This window comes from Neopsephotus bourkii, unplaced genomic scaffold (assembly GCF_033783945.1).
Source record: "Neopsephotus bourkii isolate Nb327-2 ecotype Australia unplaced genomic scaffold, CSIRO-AGI_Nbou_v1 NB_1287, whole genome shotgun sequence".
In the NCBI taxonomy this organism is placed as follows: domain Eukaryota; kingdom Metazoa; phylum Chordata; class Aves; order Psittaciformes; family Psittacidae; genus Neopsephotus; species Neopsephotus bourkii.
The window spans coordinates 1,096,584-1,117,628 of NW_026901771.1; the positions used below are offsets into that span (position 1 = coordinate 1,096,584).

The 21,045-nt window shown below is 42.9% G+C and overlaps 1 protein-coding gene across 1 annotated transcript in view; it reads right to left on the reverse strand.

Moving 5' to 3' along the window:
• Window positions 1-21,045, reverse strand: part of CASR (calcium sensing receptor) — a 38,785-nt gene that overhangs the window by 10,331 nt on the left and 7,409 nt on the right. Inside the window, exons 2-3 of the mRNA XM_061365354.1 lie at window positions 19,099-19,405; window positions 15,365-16,246 (exon numbers count right to left, since the gene is read on the reverse strand). Of these exons, the coding sequence (XP_061221338.1) occupies window positions 15,365-16,246; window positions 19,099-19,405 (1,189 nt within the window). The remainder of the gene's footprint in view (window positions 1-15,364; window positions 16,247-19,098; window positions 19,406-21,045) is intronic.

The following is a 21,045-nucleotide window of genomic DNA, read 5'->3' on the forward strand; positions in this document are numbered from 1 at the left end:
TAGATAGCCTGACAGGTAGACCAAAGGAACTGCAGCATGAAGGAAAGCCTGTACTGGCTACTGCAATACAGTTCATCCATATATCTTCAGAAGTCAGTTGCTGGTTTATGCACTTTCAGATTTCCAGCCCTCCCTCTCTGCCACCCCCCCCATCATTTAACAGCCATGGCAGGGGGTTGGAAGTAGATGATCTTAAGGTCCTTTCCAACTCTAAATATTCTATAATTCTGTGATTCTTAGTTTCTCTGTAGAGGTCGTCTATGGGAAGCTGAGGTGTCGGCTGTCCCTAGATCGCTGAGGTATAGTCGCTGCTGTGGTTCTAGCATTTGTGGCAGGCCGTAAGCCCAGTCTTCTCTCTCTCACCTGTAAGTGCCCAAACTTACAATCTTGGATGGCAACATATAAGAAAAAACTCAATGTAATTAATTTGTCTGGGCAGGTGGAGCCCTCCTCACCTCGCAGACATAGAACAGACAACATTGTTTTGATGAAGCCTTTCCACCTGAAAGCACAGGGACAGGGGAACAGAATCACTTCATTAATTCTCATCAGTTTTGCTAAATTGTCTCATTTTTCTCTGTTTTCTTTTGGGATCCTCCTACCTCAGACTAAAGTCTCCAGAGCTACTGACATACCCTCCTCTCACTGCCTATATCAATGCCAGCCTGATAGGGTCTGGAGAAATCACAGTATTACTAGGCAGGATGTGGCTGGCAGCGCCTTTTCAGTTTTGTGTGATGTTGATGGAAATACCTCAAAATGTTGCTCCAATATCCAGTCTTTGGATAACGGATGAGATGGTGGAGGCAGGAGTTTTTTCTGTCTTTTTCATCTTCGCTGGCCCTCCTCTGTAGACCAGCTACTCTGTAAGTTGTGCAGCTGAAGTGGTCTCACTTAAAAGCCAGGACCTGTCCCTTGAAGACCTCACCCTCTGATGGACATGGCAAAAGAAGGTGTTCTGCTCTGGCACTTTGCAGTGGAGAGCCAGGGCATTCCTGCCATAGCTCTCCTTTCCTCCCCCTCCTCCCTGAGTGGCAGTCAAGAAGATGCTACTTGCCCAGTTCCATCAGGGAACAGTGAGAACAGAGCAGGAGCAGCTCTGAGTTCAGAACAAGTGATACAAGGTCTGCAGATCCCCAGTGACATCTGTACTGCATCAACTCGCTTTGGCCTCATTTTACTGGGGCTGCAATCTTGGACATGCTAGCAGGAACCTTGTTCATCATCAGTGTAAAGTCCCAAGCAGGACTTTCCTCTAGCACCTTGTCCTGGGTTCAGCAGTAGCAGTCATATTTCTCCTTCTTAGTAGCTGGTGCAGTGCTGTGTTTTTGACGTTCAGCCTGGGAACAGCACTGATAACACTGATGGTTTTAGTTGTTGCTAAGTCATGTTTAGTCTGACCAAGGACTTTCTGAGTCTCATGCTCTGCCAGGGAGGAGGGGAAGCTGGGAGGAAGCAGAGACAGGACACCTGACCCAAACTAGCCAAAGAGGTATTCCATACCACAGCACATCATGCCCAGGATGTAGAACTGGGGGCAGTTACCCGGAAGGGCAAGATCACTGCTCGGGTCGGGCTGGGTATCGATTGGCAGGTGGTGAGTGGTTGTATTCTCTTCCCTTGTTATTTCCCTTATCATTATTATTATTGGTGGCAGCAGTAGTGATTTATGTTACGCCTTAGTTACTAAACTGGTCTTATCTTGACCCATGGGAGTTGCAGTCTTTTGATTCTCCTCCCCATCCCTCCGGGAGCAGGTGGGGAGGAAGGGAGTGGAGTGAGAGAGAGACTGCATGGTACTGAATTACCGGCTGGGCTTAAACCATGACACACCTACCACAGGGTGACACCTGCAGCTGTGACATCCAGATCAGGTTTGAATCACTGAGCTGAATTCCATGTTTCTCCTTACTCTAGCTCCGCACTGCACTCTCATGCAGCACTGTAGCACTCTGCAGAACAGCACTAGAATATGCTGACTGGGTATCACTTCTGGGTTGACTGTTATCTGTATAGACAGGAGGTGTAGGCTTTGCACTTCTTTTGATTACAGCTACTACACACATTAGGAGACAATCTTACAAGAGCCATATTGAAGATTCTCCAGTTTGAGTTTTGCCTCTCCTGGAAGGAGGTTGGCTGGTTTTATAGTCAGCAAGAACAACAGTGGAAAGTGCTGGGTTCCCTTCGTGCACTTTCTTTTTTTCTTTTCTTTTTTTTTTTCCCCCCACAGCATTCATCTCAATAGTCTATTCCTTTCCTTTTTCCTATAGTCTTTTCTTATTCCTAACATTATGACGCTTAGAAAATGATATATACCCCTAGCTCCTGGCGGGGTTTTGTAGGATTAGTTTAGCAGCGTGTTTCCCCACCTACACCTGACGATTCAGGTTACAAACCGTTTCATGTATGGGCTGATATCTCTATCTGGCAGGTAAATATTCATATAAAAGCACTGATCTGCATTTAATGTTGTTTTTTTATCAGGCACACAATAGCAGCCTCAGCTATGCAGCCGTAACTAGGGAGCAGCAGAGCATGGTGTATCAGTTCATGCAGGAAAGACACATGTCCTATTTAAAACACCAAACGGAGGGGCAACGGAATAACAGGAGTAACAAAACCTGGCTTCTCTTTCCAGGAAATACCAAAGCTTGCCTACAAGTCTAAATTTCTGAAGGGCATCTTGTGAAACGGTAACTGAACACCTACTAGGACATGTTCCTTGGTTAGATGGTAAGAAAATCCCAGGATGATATCTGTGTACTACACAATGAATACTTTTAGCAGGATGAAAATACAGTTTCAACAGCCAAGGAATACAGAAGCACTAAACTTTAAAAGAGGAAGTTGTAGACTCTGACTAACTACAGTATTCTTTTTACAGGCAGCAGTCTATCAATGATTAGCTAAAGGCTTTACACTGAAGAATGTGTCACAGTGTTTTGTAACTAAAAATAGAAACATAAATACCCAGGGCTCAATGCACAAAGACTTAAAAGACCCTGTTTCCGTGAGGGCAAGAGCAGGTGTCAGAGATGCATGTGTCATATTCTGGAACCAAAAGTTTAGGAAAGAAGCTTTGACCTCATGCCTTGAATGCACCATCAGTAGCTGGTGGAATCCCACAGGGACAGCATTGTGCAAGCTGCTTCAGGTAGAATTTTTCCTTCTTTTTTTCTTTTTTCCCCTCTGTCACCGGCTTCAGGTTGAATTGCAATGCTTTTTCATTAAAACACCTATTATCAGAGAGGACTTGCAAGCTGCCCTATAGTTCACCCTCCTGTTATTCCTGGTAAGGCCATTCCCAGCCTCATAGCATCCCATGCTTTATCCAGGCTTGATATTCTAGGTCATGTGCTTTTCAGTTTTATGGGAGGACCATAAATACAGCTCTATTAGGGCAGACTGGCAGCCCCTCTCCCATGACCTGCTTCTGACTGTGGCCAACAGCAAATGCCAACACAAGAGTAGAAGGGGATGTGATAATTCCCCAGAATACTCTTGCATTTTGCAGCTCAGTTACTTCCTAGGCTAAAGGTCTTTGTACCTGGTAACCTGTGGTGGATTTTTCTACCAAGACATTGCACATTTGTGTTCCGCACCAGTGCAAACTTCTCAAATCCACAGCCTCCGACAGCAAGGAGACCTACATTTGATGAGAAAAGCACCTCTTGTTGCCTGTTGGAACAGAGTAGCTACAAATCTCTTTTGATGACCTTCATGCTGATGTTGGAAAAGACTTGTCATTTGCTAGTCATGTTTTCCATGTCTATCAGGACTTTAGAAGCCTTTATCAGAGCTCTCTTCAGCGACCTCTTCCCCAGGCTGATGAGCCCTATCTGACTTAGCTGCTTCTTGTACAGAAGCTGTTCCATGGACCCTTCTCCAAACTTTCCCAGTTTGGAAGTTTCTCTTTCATCCATTCTGAGACCTGAACGTGATATTGAAGTGAGATGCACCAAGGGTTAATAACTTGGCCCCAGGACACTCTCTTTACCTCCCCGTCCCTTTTCCAGTGTGAGTGTTCTTAAGAGTACCTTTGCTTCTTTAATTGCTACTTAAGACCTGAGGAGTTCACCCAAGGACCTGTTCAAGCTTGAAGATCACATCTGTGATTAGTTAGAACTCACCACTTATTTTTATCCTCTGATGACTTTCAACCAACTATTCATCCATGTGAGGACTGAATTTGATAACAGGCTACCAGAAGCCTCTTAGAAGCCTCAGCATTCCCCATGAGATTCCTTATCCGTATACAGCCCAATGCCTTCAAACAGCTTCAGGAGAGGCAGTTTCTCTTTGCAAAAGTCATCAAGTCCTCAGTATATTCTGTTTTTCCTTCCTGATATATATATATTATTTTCTTTACTAATGTTTCTAATAAAGGTCTCCTCAGGCTCTGCTAGTTCCTTGGATTTCCTCCAGGGCCCTTTTAGGAAATTGATGTTATATGTGTCAACTTTCTAGGCCTCAGGGCCTAAGACTCTTTCAAGTGACAGGTTGAGCATCATAGTCAGCACTTCAGCTACTTCATCTGTGACAGAGCTCATCTGTGACAGAGCTCTTCATCTGGCAGAGCGCTCAGGTGAACATCATTCACTTGCACTGAAGTATTAAGGTTCATTTCACTCTTGTGTCCCATGGCTTCTTCAACAGTCACTTCAGACAGAACCTCTACAAGTCCCTCATAAATAAACAAATGCAGGAACTTTCTCAAGTTCATCTATTAAAAGCACACTTCTCTTCTGTCACGGCCTCACCTTGTCTTTTGCAGTGATAATCTATAGCTCAACAGACAGCCCTACTGCTGAAGTGTTTAAATAAGGATTTATGAGCTTTTTCCCATTTACAGCATGTTCCTCATTTGTTTTTTGTCCTGCCTTATTTTATTTTTGCATTTAACCTGCCAGAGTTTATGATCTTTCCTGTTTTACTCACTGGACATAACTCAGCTATTTGAAGGACGCTGTCTCACTTTCAATAAACACCACTCAATACTTTGTTTTTGCCTTGCCAGCTCCCTTAGCTTTTCTTCACCTCTTTGTGATCTGCAGTAGACACTTATTTTATATCACTAGTATTAGGGCCAGTGGCAGGCAAAAAACCCCACTTAAATTGTGAACATTGTTAGGCAGCAGATACTTGTGTGTGTGCTGTGTGTAAGCTGAACTATCACACTCTGGAGCACAGGCTAGCTGCAAGCAGTGTGTACTAGCTGTACATTTTGATAGCAGCTGCACTAACCAAAAGTGGCATGTCCCAGACCCTCCAGTTAGTAACAAGATGTGAGACCGAACCCCAGTTAGGAGGCCAATTGCAACCAAAACCTAGGGCTCAGGGCTAGAAAGAAGACAAGATCGAATCGGGATGAGAAACACTGGAAGTGGGGAAAGATCCTGGAGGAGGAGATGTATGGAGACAAATGTTGGGGGAGCATCATCATCAGGTTAATGATGATGCTCAAGACTGGTAAACGAAAAGCTGCAGAGCACGAACCGATGACTTCCACATTGACAGCCCACCACCGTGTCCCTGCTGGGAGGGGAAGGTGAGACCTGGTGAATATAACGGTGTAGGGAAAGCAAGTGAGTGTGTGAGGCACCATGCAGGTTAAATGCTCTAGTCTTGATAATTCTTAAATAAACATCAATATTCAGATCTGCTATAGGTTGTAGTTTCCTTTGTCTCAAGTGTGACAATTCCTTAACTGGTCCCCATATACCAACAAGGGTTTAATACCATTTGCTTTCTTCTGCGGTTTCTTTCTGATGTGTTTCCTCACTAGGCCAAATGGCCCTGCAAGGGAAGTGACCCTGGGCACATTATAGGTGTCTGTCCCTATAAAAGACAAATGATGGCACATTATAGGTGTCTGTCCCTATAAAAGACAAATGATTCCCCCTTCTCTTGATGCTTTTCCCACACTGAGTTTTGATTTCTGCTCACCTAGCTATATCCAGGCCTCTAAAACAGGTCTGGACCAATGGCTACCAGATGTTTTTCTCTTTGCTTTGACAGAGTGCCCATGCTGAGAGCAGCGAACAATTCTGCTTCATGGCTTAGTGTGAAGATGAGAAGCTGGAAACTACACTGAAGATGGCACATACTCCTTTGCATTCTGAATTGCTGAGGGCCCATTCTCTACTCTCGTTCTGGATTCCTAATCAAGCACCCAGAGAAGACGATTTCATGATGCTGAAAGAGGTGTAAGGACTTGAGAGCTCAGCTGTCATGTTAGCCCAGGGGTCATGGCATATAGGATTTGGTTTCTGCCAGTGGCCAAGTATCAGGAGAAAATATGCCCATGTCAATTCTGAAAGAGTCACTTGTAAAATGCTTTAAGAGAAATGTTCCCTGAACCAATAGTTGTTTGGTTTTTTTTTCTTCCTTGTTTCCATCTATCTATATGTCAATCTTTATATACATGATAGCAAAGCTCTAATTTTTGCTGTCTATATAAATGTTTAATTTCTGCTACATTCTCCACTTTGGGTTATCTTGTTCTGCCTGTTTTTTTTATGTAGGGCCAACTCTTAGGCTCTCTCAAAGGCAATGCTGTCATCACACTGTTGACCAGTTCTGATGCAAGGGACCTGACCAGGCAGAAAGGCGCTAGCCTTAGCCCCTAGAGTCAGTAATACCTGTTTCAAGAAGCCTGGAAATAATCACACCAGTCTTCACCTACTGTACCAGGACTGGACTGTACTCCAGGAGTGAAACTGTCAGGTTGGTAACAGTGCAGATGAACAAAGGGAGATGAACTCTGGAGAAGGGCTCGTATCAAGAGGTTGACATAGATAGTCAGTCAGAGATTCATTGACAGTACTGCAAAAGAATTCTGGCAAGATGGGGTGGAAATCCCAGCTCTGATGCAATGCTAGGTCAGCCACTGACTTGAAAAAGAGGGTGAAAGAAAGAGCTTAGTTCAAGACACAAAAACAGCTATAAAAAGGCTGAGAATAACTCCAGAACATTCAAAGTTGTTATGCTTTGAGTAACATCCTGGTAAAGCTAGGTAGGTGGACAACTTGACTGAAGGACGAATGGGTACAACTAATACAATGTGCAATATGTTGGAAGTAGTAATTTAAGCTGTTGATTACTTTTATTGGAAACTTAATTAATTAACCACTCAAGACAAAGACCTGTTGATGATTGTAGGCAGTTCAGTAAAAACACTGTGCATTATACAGTTGAAAGAGCAAACAAAATATTAGGATATGAAAGTAAGAAAGAAAATGACAGTGAAAATACGGTGCCAGTACGTACATGGATAGTACAGTTTTCCCTGGAAAATGCACTAAGTTCTAGTCACTTGATCAGAAAAGAACAAAATTAAAGGGAGGTTAGAGAGGTCCAGAGGTGGTCATGATAGACAGCCAGTTTGACTTCCATTTGAACAGAAATGAAGTGTGGAATTACTTAAGTCCTTATGACTCGTGTAGTTATTTGTGGGAAAGAGAATTCCTCCAGTCTCAGTAAAGACACACTGTTACCAGTATGTTCATCATCAATACTCCCGCAGGAAATACAAAGGTGCTGCTGGAAAATATGCAGAAAATGCATGGATTAAGGTAAAGGTAAGTAATGATCAGTCAAAGCATCTCCCGTAGATCGCTCTCAAACATGTGTTTTATACAGTGGATTTTACACTTATTCATCAAGGCATAAGAAATTCAAGCCACAGGCACAGAAAGGGTACCATGTCCTGCAAAGTATTACTGGTAACTTAACGTAACCCTTCTGTGCATGCTGTGGCAAAAGCAAGTCTAATGTAACTTGTGCACATATAAATAAGAAAGTAATAAGAGTATGTAAATGTGGGATCTTTTTTTTCCACTGTCTGGCTGTGTTGAGGCTGTTAAAGCAATACTGGACATGTGCCAAAAAGGGTGAGTAAGTGGACAAGATATAGAAATAAAGCAGAAAACATATTTCATGACTAAAACCCCCATTCTGTTTAAATTATCAAGACAAGACCAAGGAATAATTTGATCCAATTGCATAAGTACCATATGGAGAAAAATTACGAGTACTTCATCTGGGCTGTTAAGTCTAATAAAGCAAGGCCAAGTAATGACCAATGGGGCTAAAGGTCAGTTAAATCCCAACTAGAAATAAGACACAATCTGTGACAAGAGGTGGGACCTGGCATGGATCATACTAGTAAAAGTATACTTTTACTAGTAAAAGTATAGTAAATACTAGACATACTAGTAAAAGAGGTCTACCAGTCAGTATGACTTTTGGGAAAATAAGTCTTGCTAAACCCAAGTTTGACTGGCAAACATGGCCCTTCAGAAGTTAAATACTTAGGCTTTACAACCAATCTGAAGCATCCCTTATCTGGATCAAGATTACATTCCTGAACATGGCATAAATTCACATTTTTTATTACACAAAGGATTTCAAACTGAATGATCATTTGGGAAGTGGCTCCAATTGAACATTCTTTAGGTTTTATTAAGGTTTTGTGGAGAGAGATGGTCTCTGGACAGACAAAGGCAACACTACAGGTACAGGAAGAACTAACTGTCAGTGCTGTTAGATGGTATTTTGTACTCTGTTTGCTACTGTCTTTACCTACAGCCATGCTATGAAAGAACGATCATGGCCACCTACTCTAGTCTTGATGCTATAATTCCACTGTTTTTCAAATTCCATTGTAACAAATATAATATGGAGAAATCCACTGGGTACAATGGCCCAGGGCGCTGTGTGTACTAATGGTGAATACTGCTCAATAACTGCTATGGTGAATTACTGAAGAACTTGAGATAGGGCTCTTTCTATTAATTTAAGTCTGAATTTAATGCTAAATAATACAGAATTAATTGTCCAATTATTAAAGGTAATAATAGAGCCAATCATTCAGTGTTTTCAAGTAGCATAATTCACATATAATATCTTGTATAATCAAAAACTGAAGGAAATGTCTTTTCTGGGAGGTGTTCAATGCTACCTCTACCCAGCTTTTCAGAGAATGAATCTGTATATGAGTCTCTCTGCACCCGTTTGATGTTGCTTTCTTGTAACAGCCCTTTATGGATCAATGTCCCAATAAGATCTGAAACTGCATCTTGCGGCTAACACTGATGATATTGATTTGCTGATATCGTGCCTTTCTCTAACAGAGGAGGAAGTCATAGTTTTTGACTGTACATTCATTTCTATTTGGAACTATGGGATGAATCATTTCAATGCCTGGGTAAGTTGCCTCTCTGTTAGAATAAGAACCAACTAACACTGGTATGTTGTCATTTCTTCTAATGAAATGATGTCCATTCATCAAACCTAACCTCAATGGTTATTATAGTTTATGTAAGAACTGCTATCTGTTAAAAAAGTAAATAAAAATAAGAGTCCTAAAGTTTCCTATAGTCACACTGAGTTGAGTGAACTCCTGCAACGATTTCAGGCATTTAGAATGGGAGCCTCTTGCAAACACAGACATGGGTCCCATCAATGGCCAACTGAAGTCCCAGTGGATTCACTGTTACTTTGTTTGGACACATGATACACTTGGACACCAGCTTAAAACTGGGGTTTTTCCTAATTCCTTTATCAATATAGGGCTTGGCCAACAAAAAAAAATCTCATGTCAAGGCTTTAATTTCTACAGTTCCTAAATAACCTTAATGTAATTCCTCCTAGAAACAGAGGTAACAGTTCTTTCTAAGCAAGGTATTGCTTCTGGTCCAGTAGGGAGATCACTCTTAATCCTGCAAGACATAAGGGTCCTATGTATGTCAGGAAAGGCAATTTGTTCTCCTTCCTCCAAACTTGGCCCACTGTGTGAAACGAACACCAGTCCTTCGTAGTGCACAAAAGTGCACTTTGGGGTTAAAACTATGTGGCTGGTCAATAAAGCATCTGTGCAGATGACTGACCACCCATGAAGAAAAGAAATAATAAACTATGCTATGATTATCATGCCTTTGAACTTAGCTTCAACACTACCTTGGGATAAATGGAAATCAGCCAAGTCAGAGGAATGATTATAACATGAAACTGAATTTTCTATAAATCCACTTGTTTCCTCACCTCACTTTCTGAGTGCCTTTCAGGAGGCTCTCAAGGAGCCCTTTGTCATCAGCTCCATTTGTCGGTAGCATCAGAAAAGGTAATTCTTAGAAGAAGCTTTACATCCTTTTGTGTCAGAAAGACATGCTGTGTTGTAGTAAAAGATACTAATGTCTTGGTAATTCAAATGATAAATATCCAAAGTCACTACAGACAGAGACATTATATGAACATCTCATGGAGCCTTCCTTAAAGTTGCCAGGTGCAATACAGGCTGCAAAACTGACTTCTTTCCCCCAGGTGACAAAGGTACAAATAAGTGTCATAAATATTAGAAAATGCTTCCTTTCAAATACAGCACATAAGTGACTATATTAAAAATTACTTTTATAAAAAATTCAACATGCTTGGGGTTGGGCAGGAATCCTGTGGTTTTTTGTCATCAGGCAGCACGTACTACCCTGATTGAGAAGAATCTCAGCCATCCTTTATGAAGTAATTAATAACCACAACTCCTCACTTTGCAACATAGAGACTGTGTGTTTGCTGTATGCAGTTCACTCACCCTTCTCCTAGCAAGAAGGGTGATGGCTTCCCTGTGCATTCTCTATTGGAGACCTTACACACCTGACACCCTCCCTCTCCTGCCCTTAGTAAGGTCCAGATAAGTCTTGTTTTCTTTAGTTACAGAGACATCTGAGTAATACTCCATTTATTGTCTGTTTACATGAAGTCTGTTTACACCACAAGCCATGCTCTCCACTTACAGCAAGTTGTTATCTCCAGACTGATGAATAAGTGATCATCTGTTATTGGCCTTGTGGGGAAATGGCTGTGTGTGCTCTATTGACCCACACATTTCTTTGTGTGGCTCAAGCTGTCTGCCCCTCTCTCAATTCAGACTCCTATAACAAAGGCACCCTGGTAAAACCATAAAATCATAGAGTAGTTTGAGTTGGAAGGGAACCTTCAAAGGTCATCTAGTCTAACCCCCCTGCAATGAGCAGGGAAAATGCTTGCTTTCTCTTCTTAACAAATATAGCTCCAGTGCATTTGTAAGGCAGACTAGGTCAGGTTTTGCAGTTGCTTGATATTCAGCAATTGTGACTAATTTTCACACCAGCCTCAGTTAATACCTGTTCTGAGGGCGTTTCAATCTCTATACCACAAAGTGCCTGCTTTCCATGCACCATTTTAATTGTTCAGACAGGCCCATGTAGTTCAACAGACACAAAATTGATTAGATAACCCATTAGGCTCAAAGGTCTGGAGAGATGTGTGTCATCTAAGGCATCATTCACTCCTTTAAAGCCTTGCAGAATCAATTTCCAGCCAGCCAGACATACGTAAATGTAAGATTGAAGAAGGTACCAATCCATTTTTACCTTTTCATAACACAGATCACCAGTGCAGAGGAAGGAACTCTTGGCTGGAAGGTGCATGGGTGCAATAAGCTTTAGGTGTTGCTAGGTGAAGCCAATTTGTGTTTGCTTTGATTTTGTTGAGCAGCATATGGCAGCTTTTCACAAAGGCTGAGGTCAATCAGATTTCTAGGCACAGCATAATTTAAAGGAGCACATCTTTAACCTGCTAATCATTAGGACAGCTCATTTTTCAGCCTGTGCAGCATGCTTTGCCTTGATGCCTAGAAGAGCTAGCTCATTTTTCACTCATGAACCTGCCAAAGTTCACAGCTTGCAGCATAACCACAAGCAGCAAGTCTTGTGGGAATCCACCTAAGGATGCTCTGCTCTGTGACCCTGTGACTGCACACCTTTTGCCTTCTCAAATCCACAGGAGCCTCTCTTCCCCATTTAGTCACCATACTCTTAATGTGAGTCAGAAGTGACTATGGAAAGAGCCACATGAACAAAGACCAAGAAGATGAAGGAATCTGAAGGCACTGGGAAATCTGATCAAGGAAGATACTAAGAAAAAAGGGCTTCAAAAGCTGTTTGAGCTGGTATGGAGAAACAGGCCAAAGATGCAGCGAATTTCGAGAAAGATGCAAAAGTCTTGGGTCCATGTCCCAGCTCTTGCCTCACCTTCCCACTGCTATTCTGTAGCTTAAGGGAAAGCCTGTGTTTGGGGGAGACCAGTTCATGATCAGAGCAACACATAGAATTAACTCTACTTAACACAGTCTCTTAAAAACATTCACAGCCCACCACAGAAGAGAATGGGCATCTGACAATCAGAGGTGATGGAGTCTTTTAAGAGAATACTTTCTGTTTTGCTATTTGCTGTCCTGCACTTTAAACCTCAGTGTTTTTAAAATGTTGCCTTTTCCAAATGTGACAGATTTGGTGATACATTTCCTTCTAGATTGCTCCTCACCTTGTCATTTCCTGAACAAAACACTGCAAAAAATAAGTAATTAATCTAACCTTGTGCAGGACACAACAAAGGCACATGCAGAGAATACTATCTGCCCTTTGATAGCTGTGCTGTGGTAGCCTGTGAGCTCAGGCTTACCAGTCCTGTCTGTGGTGGGGAAGCCCACTGCCAGTTTCACAGGCAAACAAAGCAATGTCTCTGGGTCTGTGGATAGGGTCTGTCATCACAAACCACCCACTCAGGTGGAAAAAAGCACGGAAGCCCACCCTGGTTTGGGTTGGAAAGGAGCTTAAGATCATCTGTTCCCAACCCAGTGCCATGGGCATGGACATCTTCCATTAGACCAGGTTGCTCCAAGCCCTGTCCAACCTGGCCTTGAACACTGCCAGGGATGGGGCAACCAGAGATTCCCTGGGCACCCTGTGCCAGCACCTCACAACTGTCTTAGTGGTGAAACGAACAAGCAGCTTCTTGAACAAGCAGTGGTAAATAAGTAGAGAAGAAAGTTATTAGTATTTGATATTTCAGCTTGGAAGACACAGAAAAATCCCATGTTTCTGATGCTGAAACAGAGTTTTCTTAAACTGTAAATGGCAAATTTTTAATAGAAGAACAATACTCAATTTAACCAACTCACAGTAACCCTGTGCTAGGCTTCCTGCTGTCCAGTTCAAATGAACTGATCACTTAGGTAAAAATGTTATTTTTCTATACAGACTCACACAAGTATCCTCCACAAATTATATAAAGCAGTTCCTCCGAATGATTTGTGTTACAAGTACATAAAATTAACAAGTAGCAGGCAATGAATAAATAACAAGTCACATATGTTAACGGGATAACACCACTGAAAGGCAACAAAACCAAATGGTACCTAATTAAATTGTGGAACGCACCATTTATCTTTCCTAGCCACCAACCCTGCTGGTAAGGGCTGCTTGGTACAGGATCAGGCTAATCTAGCCATGAGTTCATCAGGTTTGCCTTATCTGTCCCCCATGCCACCTGGTCAGTTATTGCAGACAGTATTAGTGGCTGCTGCCTCTAGTCTCATATGTGGATGCTTCCTAACACTGTCCTTGCTCTCCCAAGTCACCTCCTATCCAGCTGATTATAAGAAGAGGGAGCTGGTGTTGACCACCAGCAGAAGCACTACTGAAAATGAGACTGACTTCAGCAGAGAGATTTTCTTCTTTCTGGCTGTCATACCCTGTAGAATGCTCCTCTGTGAGGTGAATTCATTAACCTCATGGCTGAGGAAAGCTTCCTGAGGGTAATGAGCCGCAATGCCTGATATGAAGTAGGTGTGCACACAGATTTGGCATTTACCTGCTATTCATGTGTTTGATTTTTAAATGAAGTGAAAAAAACGCACAAATATTGAATCTGCTTGACAGCCAGCACCACATAATGGCAGTCATTTCAGGTATAGCCTATTCCTTTGTAGCACCCACTGCTCCTGCCCGGTGGTGTTACCCCCCACATATTCTTTCTTGATGCTGATTCCCTCCTTTAAGGCAAGTATGCAAACCCAAAAGCCTAGATGACCAGGATGCCTTACGCATTGGTACAGCCATCCTTCAGCACCAGACAAGCAACACCGAAATTAAAGGGAATTCTTCCTGTTTGTGGAATCCTCAACAAACACCACATTACCTTGCTTAGCTGGGGTATGAATATCCTGCTTTACTTTCCAAGCTGACAAGGCATAAAGGACCAAATTAAAAGTACATTTATTCTGGATCATTTTTACCAACATAGTGAAAGCTAAACCTGCCTGTGCCTTGCCCACTTCTGCCAGAGTGCTCCTGAAAAGCAGAATAGCTGTGAAAGACACAAATCTCAGAAAGAGCCAGCAATCACCGATTTACCTGATCATGGTCAAACCCTGAACTCATCAACTCGGAGTAAACTGGCTTTGGTAAACCCAAATCAGGTACCTAGAGGAATGCAGGTTTCCCATAAAGCCTTTTACTTTGATCTGACTGATGTTTTGAGTTGACTGAGACTAGACAGGAACCAAACTGCAGTTCCCACTGCAAATGTTGACCCAATACCTGCAAGGTTTATGGCAGAGATAGCCTTAGTTTTGGTTAGATTATCCCAAACAGAGGAAATCATTCATGCACGTGTGGATGTGATTTCACATCCATCAATATTCACTCATAATATTCTTATTTCATGCATATTCGGGCCTAAGTCTTCTGTGATGACCAGAATGGGGCAAATGGAATTTGCTACCAGTCTGGCATATCTTCATTTGATAGCCTTACAAACTGATCATCTGATGTAAGAATGCAGCAGATATTAAAAACACATACTGAATATCGCATCAGATAACACAATCAAACATATGCTAAGGTACAGAGTATTCATAAAGGATGCCAGAATACTGTGGGCAGCACACATTGAATGAATGGATAAATGTGACTTAAGTTGTTAGTGTCATTTTATCAGTTCATACATATCACTGCCAAATCAAAGCATCTATCTATTATTTGCCCAGTAAGCACACATTTTCTTTCATTACTTAACCTGCTTTAGTTTGATCCTATATAAGCTTAAAACTGTGGGAAAAAATACAGCCTGTATAGAAAATTGCTGTGGGATTGTAAAACATACAGCTTGCCGAAGCAAATGAACTCTGAAAACTGTTTTCCTTGCTTAGGTGCTCTCTAAAGGCCCTCTTGTTTATGTAAGACTCAATATATGATCAGGTTACTTTGCATCAGGCAGGCTGTGGTAATTGTCTGTGGGTGCACTTTTGGACCATAGGAAATGCAAGAAGATTTAACTTAGATTAAGTCCCTTTTGTTGCAGACAAACCTAACACAACCTACCTTACATTCCCTGTGGGGTGGGAGTACAAGCCTAACTCACACACAGGGATATCCTATGTCCCAGGAGCCTTATGCTGTGTCTGAGGACTGCGAAAGGCATCTGGGACAGATTGTCTTTTTTCTGCAAGTGTATGGCACAGGCACACAAATGAAAGACTTACCTGCCATGCCTCAACCTTCTTAATGTCTGCACAGGATCCGTTCGTGAAGAGTCCTTTCCCAGGTGTACAGGTATATATATCCTGCAAGGCATGGGCAATAGAATATACTGCCAAATACACATTATAGGATATCCGCAAGTGCGTGTAGTCCATGTACGGTGTCTCCACACTGGTGATGTTTTCATCCCCTGTGCATGGAGGTCGGAAGGCAGCTGTTCCATTTCCAGCTCCCAGTCCCTCTTCATGGCTCTTGTGGAAGGAAGTTGAAGATGGAGAATTTTTGGAGCCATCGGGGAGATAGCAGTTAAATGTCTCCTCCCAAAACTCCTTGGCAAAGCCATTGTTGGTGGACTTCTTGGGATGCACCTTCTGCAGGAACTCACGAAATCCTGGAATCTGTCCTGCCTTGAGTGCAAACCCAATGGTGCTGCCAATTACACGGAAGAACTCCGGCATGGCTATCAGGGAAGAGCTGGCCCAGGCCTCACTTGCCAGCCAGATCTTGCCAGTGATGTTTCGCCTGACAATCTCTTTGATGAGAGGCTCCAGGTCTGGGCCACTGGAGAAAACAACGATCACCCTGGCTGTGGAGTTCTGGATGACCTCCACCACCTGTTGGATTTCCTCCTCGTCTGAGTACTGCGAGATGAGCTCGCTAAAATCAATGCAGATATCCCTCTCCTCTGCCTCCTCCCGAAACTTTTCAATCCCTGGTCTGCCATAGTCATCATCAGCTGCAATTGTGCCCACCCAGTTCCAGCGAAAGTACTCAATGATGTCTGCCATCGCTGTGGCCTGATGCTCATCGTTGGGGATTGTGCGGAGGAAGGACTTGAACTGGTTCTTATTGCTCAGGAGACGACTGGATGAGGCATAGCTGACCTGTGAGGGCACAGTAAACAAGGAAAACACACCATGAAGAGAACTGCCTGGGAATAAATTGCCTACACTTATCTAGCATCACTGTCAACCTGTGTAACCTTGGATGGGATGAAGAGAGAGCTGAGCATCCCACTGGCAGCCATGTACTCTAAGCCTGCAGGTGCACAAGATTCACTCTGAGATTCTGTGTGTTGTAGCCGACTATCTTACAGGGGCACACATACAGATGTAGCTGCTCAGACCAAGAGGCTGGAGCAAGCTCATGTCCACCCATAAGGTCAAGGACCTGAAGGAGAGAGTCAGTGACAGTAGTTTGGAGGAGTAGCAAAGAGGCGAGCCACCTCACTGCACTTTATTCCAAATCCACATACAAGAAGAATGTATATTTTAGATAAATGAGGGCAATACAGATAATTCAGACAAAATGCAGGCTTCCCCTGGCACGAACGTGACATGAGACAGCAGGGTGGTATTGCCATCCTGAACCTACTCTATCTGTCTCTCCTTGCCTCTGTCCCCATCCTTAAACAGGCTTCATCCGGCACTCTATGCATGTTATATACAATCTCTGCTAGCTGAAGTAAGAAGAATGTGTTGTATATCTATCATCCTGACCCTGCAGAGTGTTATGGTCAATATGGTCAATACTACCTTAGCAGTATTTCCAGACTGCTGGCCAGAATCAGCAAAGAAGCCAGTAGGCATTCTATCCTCCATAAGCCATCACTTTTTACAGTTAAAACGGGATTTTATTTCCTTTTCTAAAGCTATTTAGAAATCATTTTTTCTTTTCCTAATCAGAACAAAGGCCATATGCTTTTAACATATAATTTGGATTTTCTACAAACAGGAAAAAAGCCATACCACCCAGGAAAGAATAAAGTTGTGGAGAACTTTTAAATCTCACTTATCTTTGCATTTTGAAATTGGCATCTGAACTCTTTAAGACTGACTCTCATTTGTAAAGGTCTTCTATAAGCAGTTCATTTTGTACAAAGTGGAAATTCACAGAAAACCTTATCTCCTCCTTAAACGCTAGCATATAATGTTTCTGCAAGAAGGAAGAAAAGGGGGTGTCCTTGCAGTCTCAAGGGACACAGGATTACTCCCTTCACAAAGCTACACTCTCCCCTGGACAGGCTCCTGCTCAGTGCTACTCTCATCTCCTAGAACCTATTGCCATGAGGTAGAGGCAAGGTACCACACTCCCGCATGTGCTGTAAGGGTACACTGAGGAGAGAGATTGAAAAACAGAAGTCCTTACATTTTCAGTTTCTATGTCAACGGAATGAGTAATGAGCTCTGATTAATTGTAAAGTATATCTCCAACTTGGACTGAAACACAGGGTCTATTAAGGATGGATTTACTAATGGCCTTGCTATAAATGGCAGTGATAATGTGTATTCTAATGCTGCCCAATAACTCGCAGTTTAAAAGCCTGCTTTCAGTTGTCATGCTTAACCACCTGGCTGAGATTTTGTTCCAGGGCTGAACCTCCTGACACCTCCCCATTTTGGCAACCTCTAAATACAGCTCCTGCCTTGTAGCACAAGCACCATTCAAAGGGAAAATCTGAGAACTGCAGACATCTCTTATGCTCAGTTCAACCTACCAGCCCTTCTTGGCTGCCCTTGTCCACCTGGTAATGTGATGTGTAAATTAACAATGCCCCTTATATGCCATTTTGGTATTTATTACAGATAATGTAATAATGTAGCCACTTTCCAACACTACGCCTGGAAATACCTAGGTAGCACATACTGATCTTGGCTTAAACCATTCTTTTACTCTGTTCAAAGACCAAATGTGTGTTTTTTCAGCCTCCTGCGAGGGAGTCAGACTGATAACATGAAGTAGACAAGAGATATTACTGTGCACCAGGCAGTCAGGAATTCTTCCTTCTTCATTTGTTGTGCAGATGAGAATTGGAGCCCTGACTGAAGTAAAGATGTATCATCTCAGGATAGACGGTATTGTGTGACACAATCTTGTTATAAGATGTGAGCTCTGGCACCTGAATTCATTTCTGAAGAGGAGCTGGAAGTATTAGACTATGCAAGGCAACACATAAATGGATAAGGCAAAGCATTTTTTCCAAAGTTGTCTTTGGAAGAGCAACAACATTAAGCTATAATATACTGGCCTCATACTTATGGTCTTGACAGAGCAACAAGCTTGTTAAATAAAAGGATGGGACCATGGGTACTAGCACTGGCCCCAGCAGAGGCAGCATACAGCAGGAAGGATGCTGTGACATGGGAGCTGATATAACTACACCACCACACAGATGACCCCAGGGCAAGAAGGGGCATATACATGTGGGCATATACAAGAAGGGGCATATACATTTCACAAACCCTGTTTTGGAGGTCCTAGGGCAAAACAAAGGCAGGTCAGCCCAGAAGAAACCTTCACAGCACCTGATCAGCAGAAGCAAATAATTGAATAACCAAAGATGCTGTGAGACCCAAGAGTAGCTGGCAGTGACTGAGTTCTGCCTTACATGGGCTCTGTGGCCATGACTAGACAGTGACCATGGTGAAGTAACATGATAACTAACCTGTTGACGCTATCAACTGCCAGTGACTGACGTAAAATACACATGTTCACGGACTAAACCACTCCAAAGGACTCTAGTCCTCCTAGACTGAGTTGGCTGAATGTTGTTATTGGCTGCTTGCTAACCTTTGTGTTTTGGGGACTGCAAATAGCTAGCAAGATGTATTTCCACTGTAAGAACCACCCCCCGTTTGTATTGTTTTTCTCCTTGAGGTTCTACGGGAAATGGCAAAGATGAAACAACCTTTGTTTAACCACTTCTGTAACCTAAACAAGAGAGGTGAATGCATACCTGAGGTATATAAAAGAGTCCCAGCAGATTGGCCACAGCGGTAGAGATGCCAGAGCCGGTTGCCCCCACGACTGCAATGGTGGAAGGGATATGTTCTGAGCAGTTGCAGAATTCGTCCAGGTTCAAGGAGTCTATTTTGTTCTGGGCCACAAAACTCAGTGTGGCCTCCAGGGCTTTAGAGACTGTATTGCAAGTGTCAAATATCCTGTATCCCAGGGTCATGTTGGGAAGGAGAGTTGGGCTACTGTTTATTTCTTCTATGGCAAAGATCATAGCCTGGAGCCAGCGGAAGCCTCGGAAATTATACCTGGGGGAGCAAAAATAACAATGAAATAGAGTAAGAAGGAGGGAAGCAGAGGAGATCAGGACTGAGACAAAAAACACAAAAGCCATTTTTGCCATTTCTTGCATCCTACTGGATTTGGGAAGTTTTGATTTTGTCTCTAGTGGTTACAGAAGAGCGTGCATATGCCACAAGGTTTTGTTTGGTTTTTGACTTTTCAGTTTGGGAGTTCATTTCAGAGGTCACGTGGATGGGATTTCTGAGTCTACTGAAGTCTGAGAAAGTTGACCAAGAACACTGCCTGGGGGTTGGCTCTGGCCTGTCCCTTCTGCTCAGGACCCTAACCTGCGCCTGGTGATTTCTAAGCAAATGCTCTGATACAAAGCTACACCTACCACGTTTCCTTCCAGGCTCCTCTGACATGTTTCTGAATGCAGATGGCAGTGTGTGCTAAGCTTGTGCTGAGCGTGATGCTGCCAGGGACTTGGGCTCAGGGGTACTCAGTGTGTCAGCTCCTCATGGCTTTAGGCAGGCAAAGCAAGCTGAGACACTGCACTGGCATGCCACCGGAGCTCTGCTCAGGGAAATTGGGCCTCGCATCACACGCTTCACATTGTGAAGAGAGAGCACAGTCAACCTGTTTACACCAGAGAACACAGACATGCTATAAATGGAAATCCAGGCGTAGCTTGCTAAGTTGTTAATTAGTTATTTCAGTGCTTTCATTGAAGGAATGACTTTTCTCACTGTGCTCTCATACATTTGCTTTAGACATGAGCTCAGAAGATGCCCTAAGAGATGACCTGTGAAAAAATGTGTTTTTTGAAGCCTTCTCTGATCTCTAAAATGGAGAAGCTGAGTTTCTGACTGCTTCTCAGCAGTGCATGGAGCTAACCCAGAGTGGTGGCAAGTGTGCTGCAGGACCTGGGAGTCCTTGTTCAGAGCATCGCAAGGACTGGCAGTGAAAGAAGCTGATGCAGGGTGAGGGACTACTCATCCACAAGAGAGAGAAGCTCCTTTGTGGAAAGCAGCAGGAAGAAAGAAGCTCTGATACATGCTATTCTCAAGTTTCACTTACTGTGTTTCTTCCTGCACAAGCAACCAGGTGCATGCCTGTGAAGCTGCCGTGTTTTAGGGTAATTCAGCTGGAATGGCAGAATCTTTTATGAACTGAAACCTACCTTTCCTTGTAATGCACTAGGGGTCAGGGCAGCAGTCAGTCTACAGTTTTGTGTTGAGTTGCAGGTGAAAACAGGAAAGTGTCAAAGCTGTTATGCTTGAGATCCACTGGGAAACTGACAGGCTCTTCCCAGAACTCGAAGAGCCTGGGGAAATAGCCTGCCCAAGAACAGATTCTATATGAAATGGTAAATTGCAGCTTTCACTTGAGTGCCATTTTGAAGTGCTTTGAGAGACGTTTCTTTTACCAACGTGACGATTTCTGAAGATAAACTTTATGAAATCACAAACTTTCTGTCTCTTAGATACATAATTCGATTTTTATATCTTTTTTATAAATTGCTGGATTAAATGGATCACTTCTTCAAATGGAACGAACGTAGCCACATTACTTCCATCCCAGGAGTTTTAGCTGATTCATCTGGGATCAGAATTTCTAAAGATACCACATCTCAGGTTTATCCTTAAATCTTAAAAACTTCTTT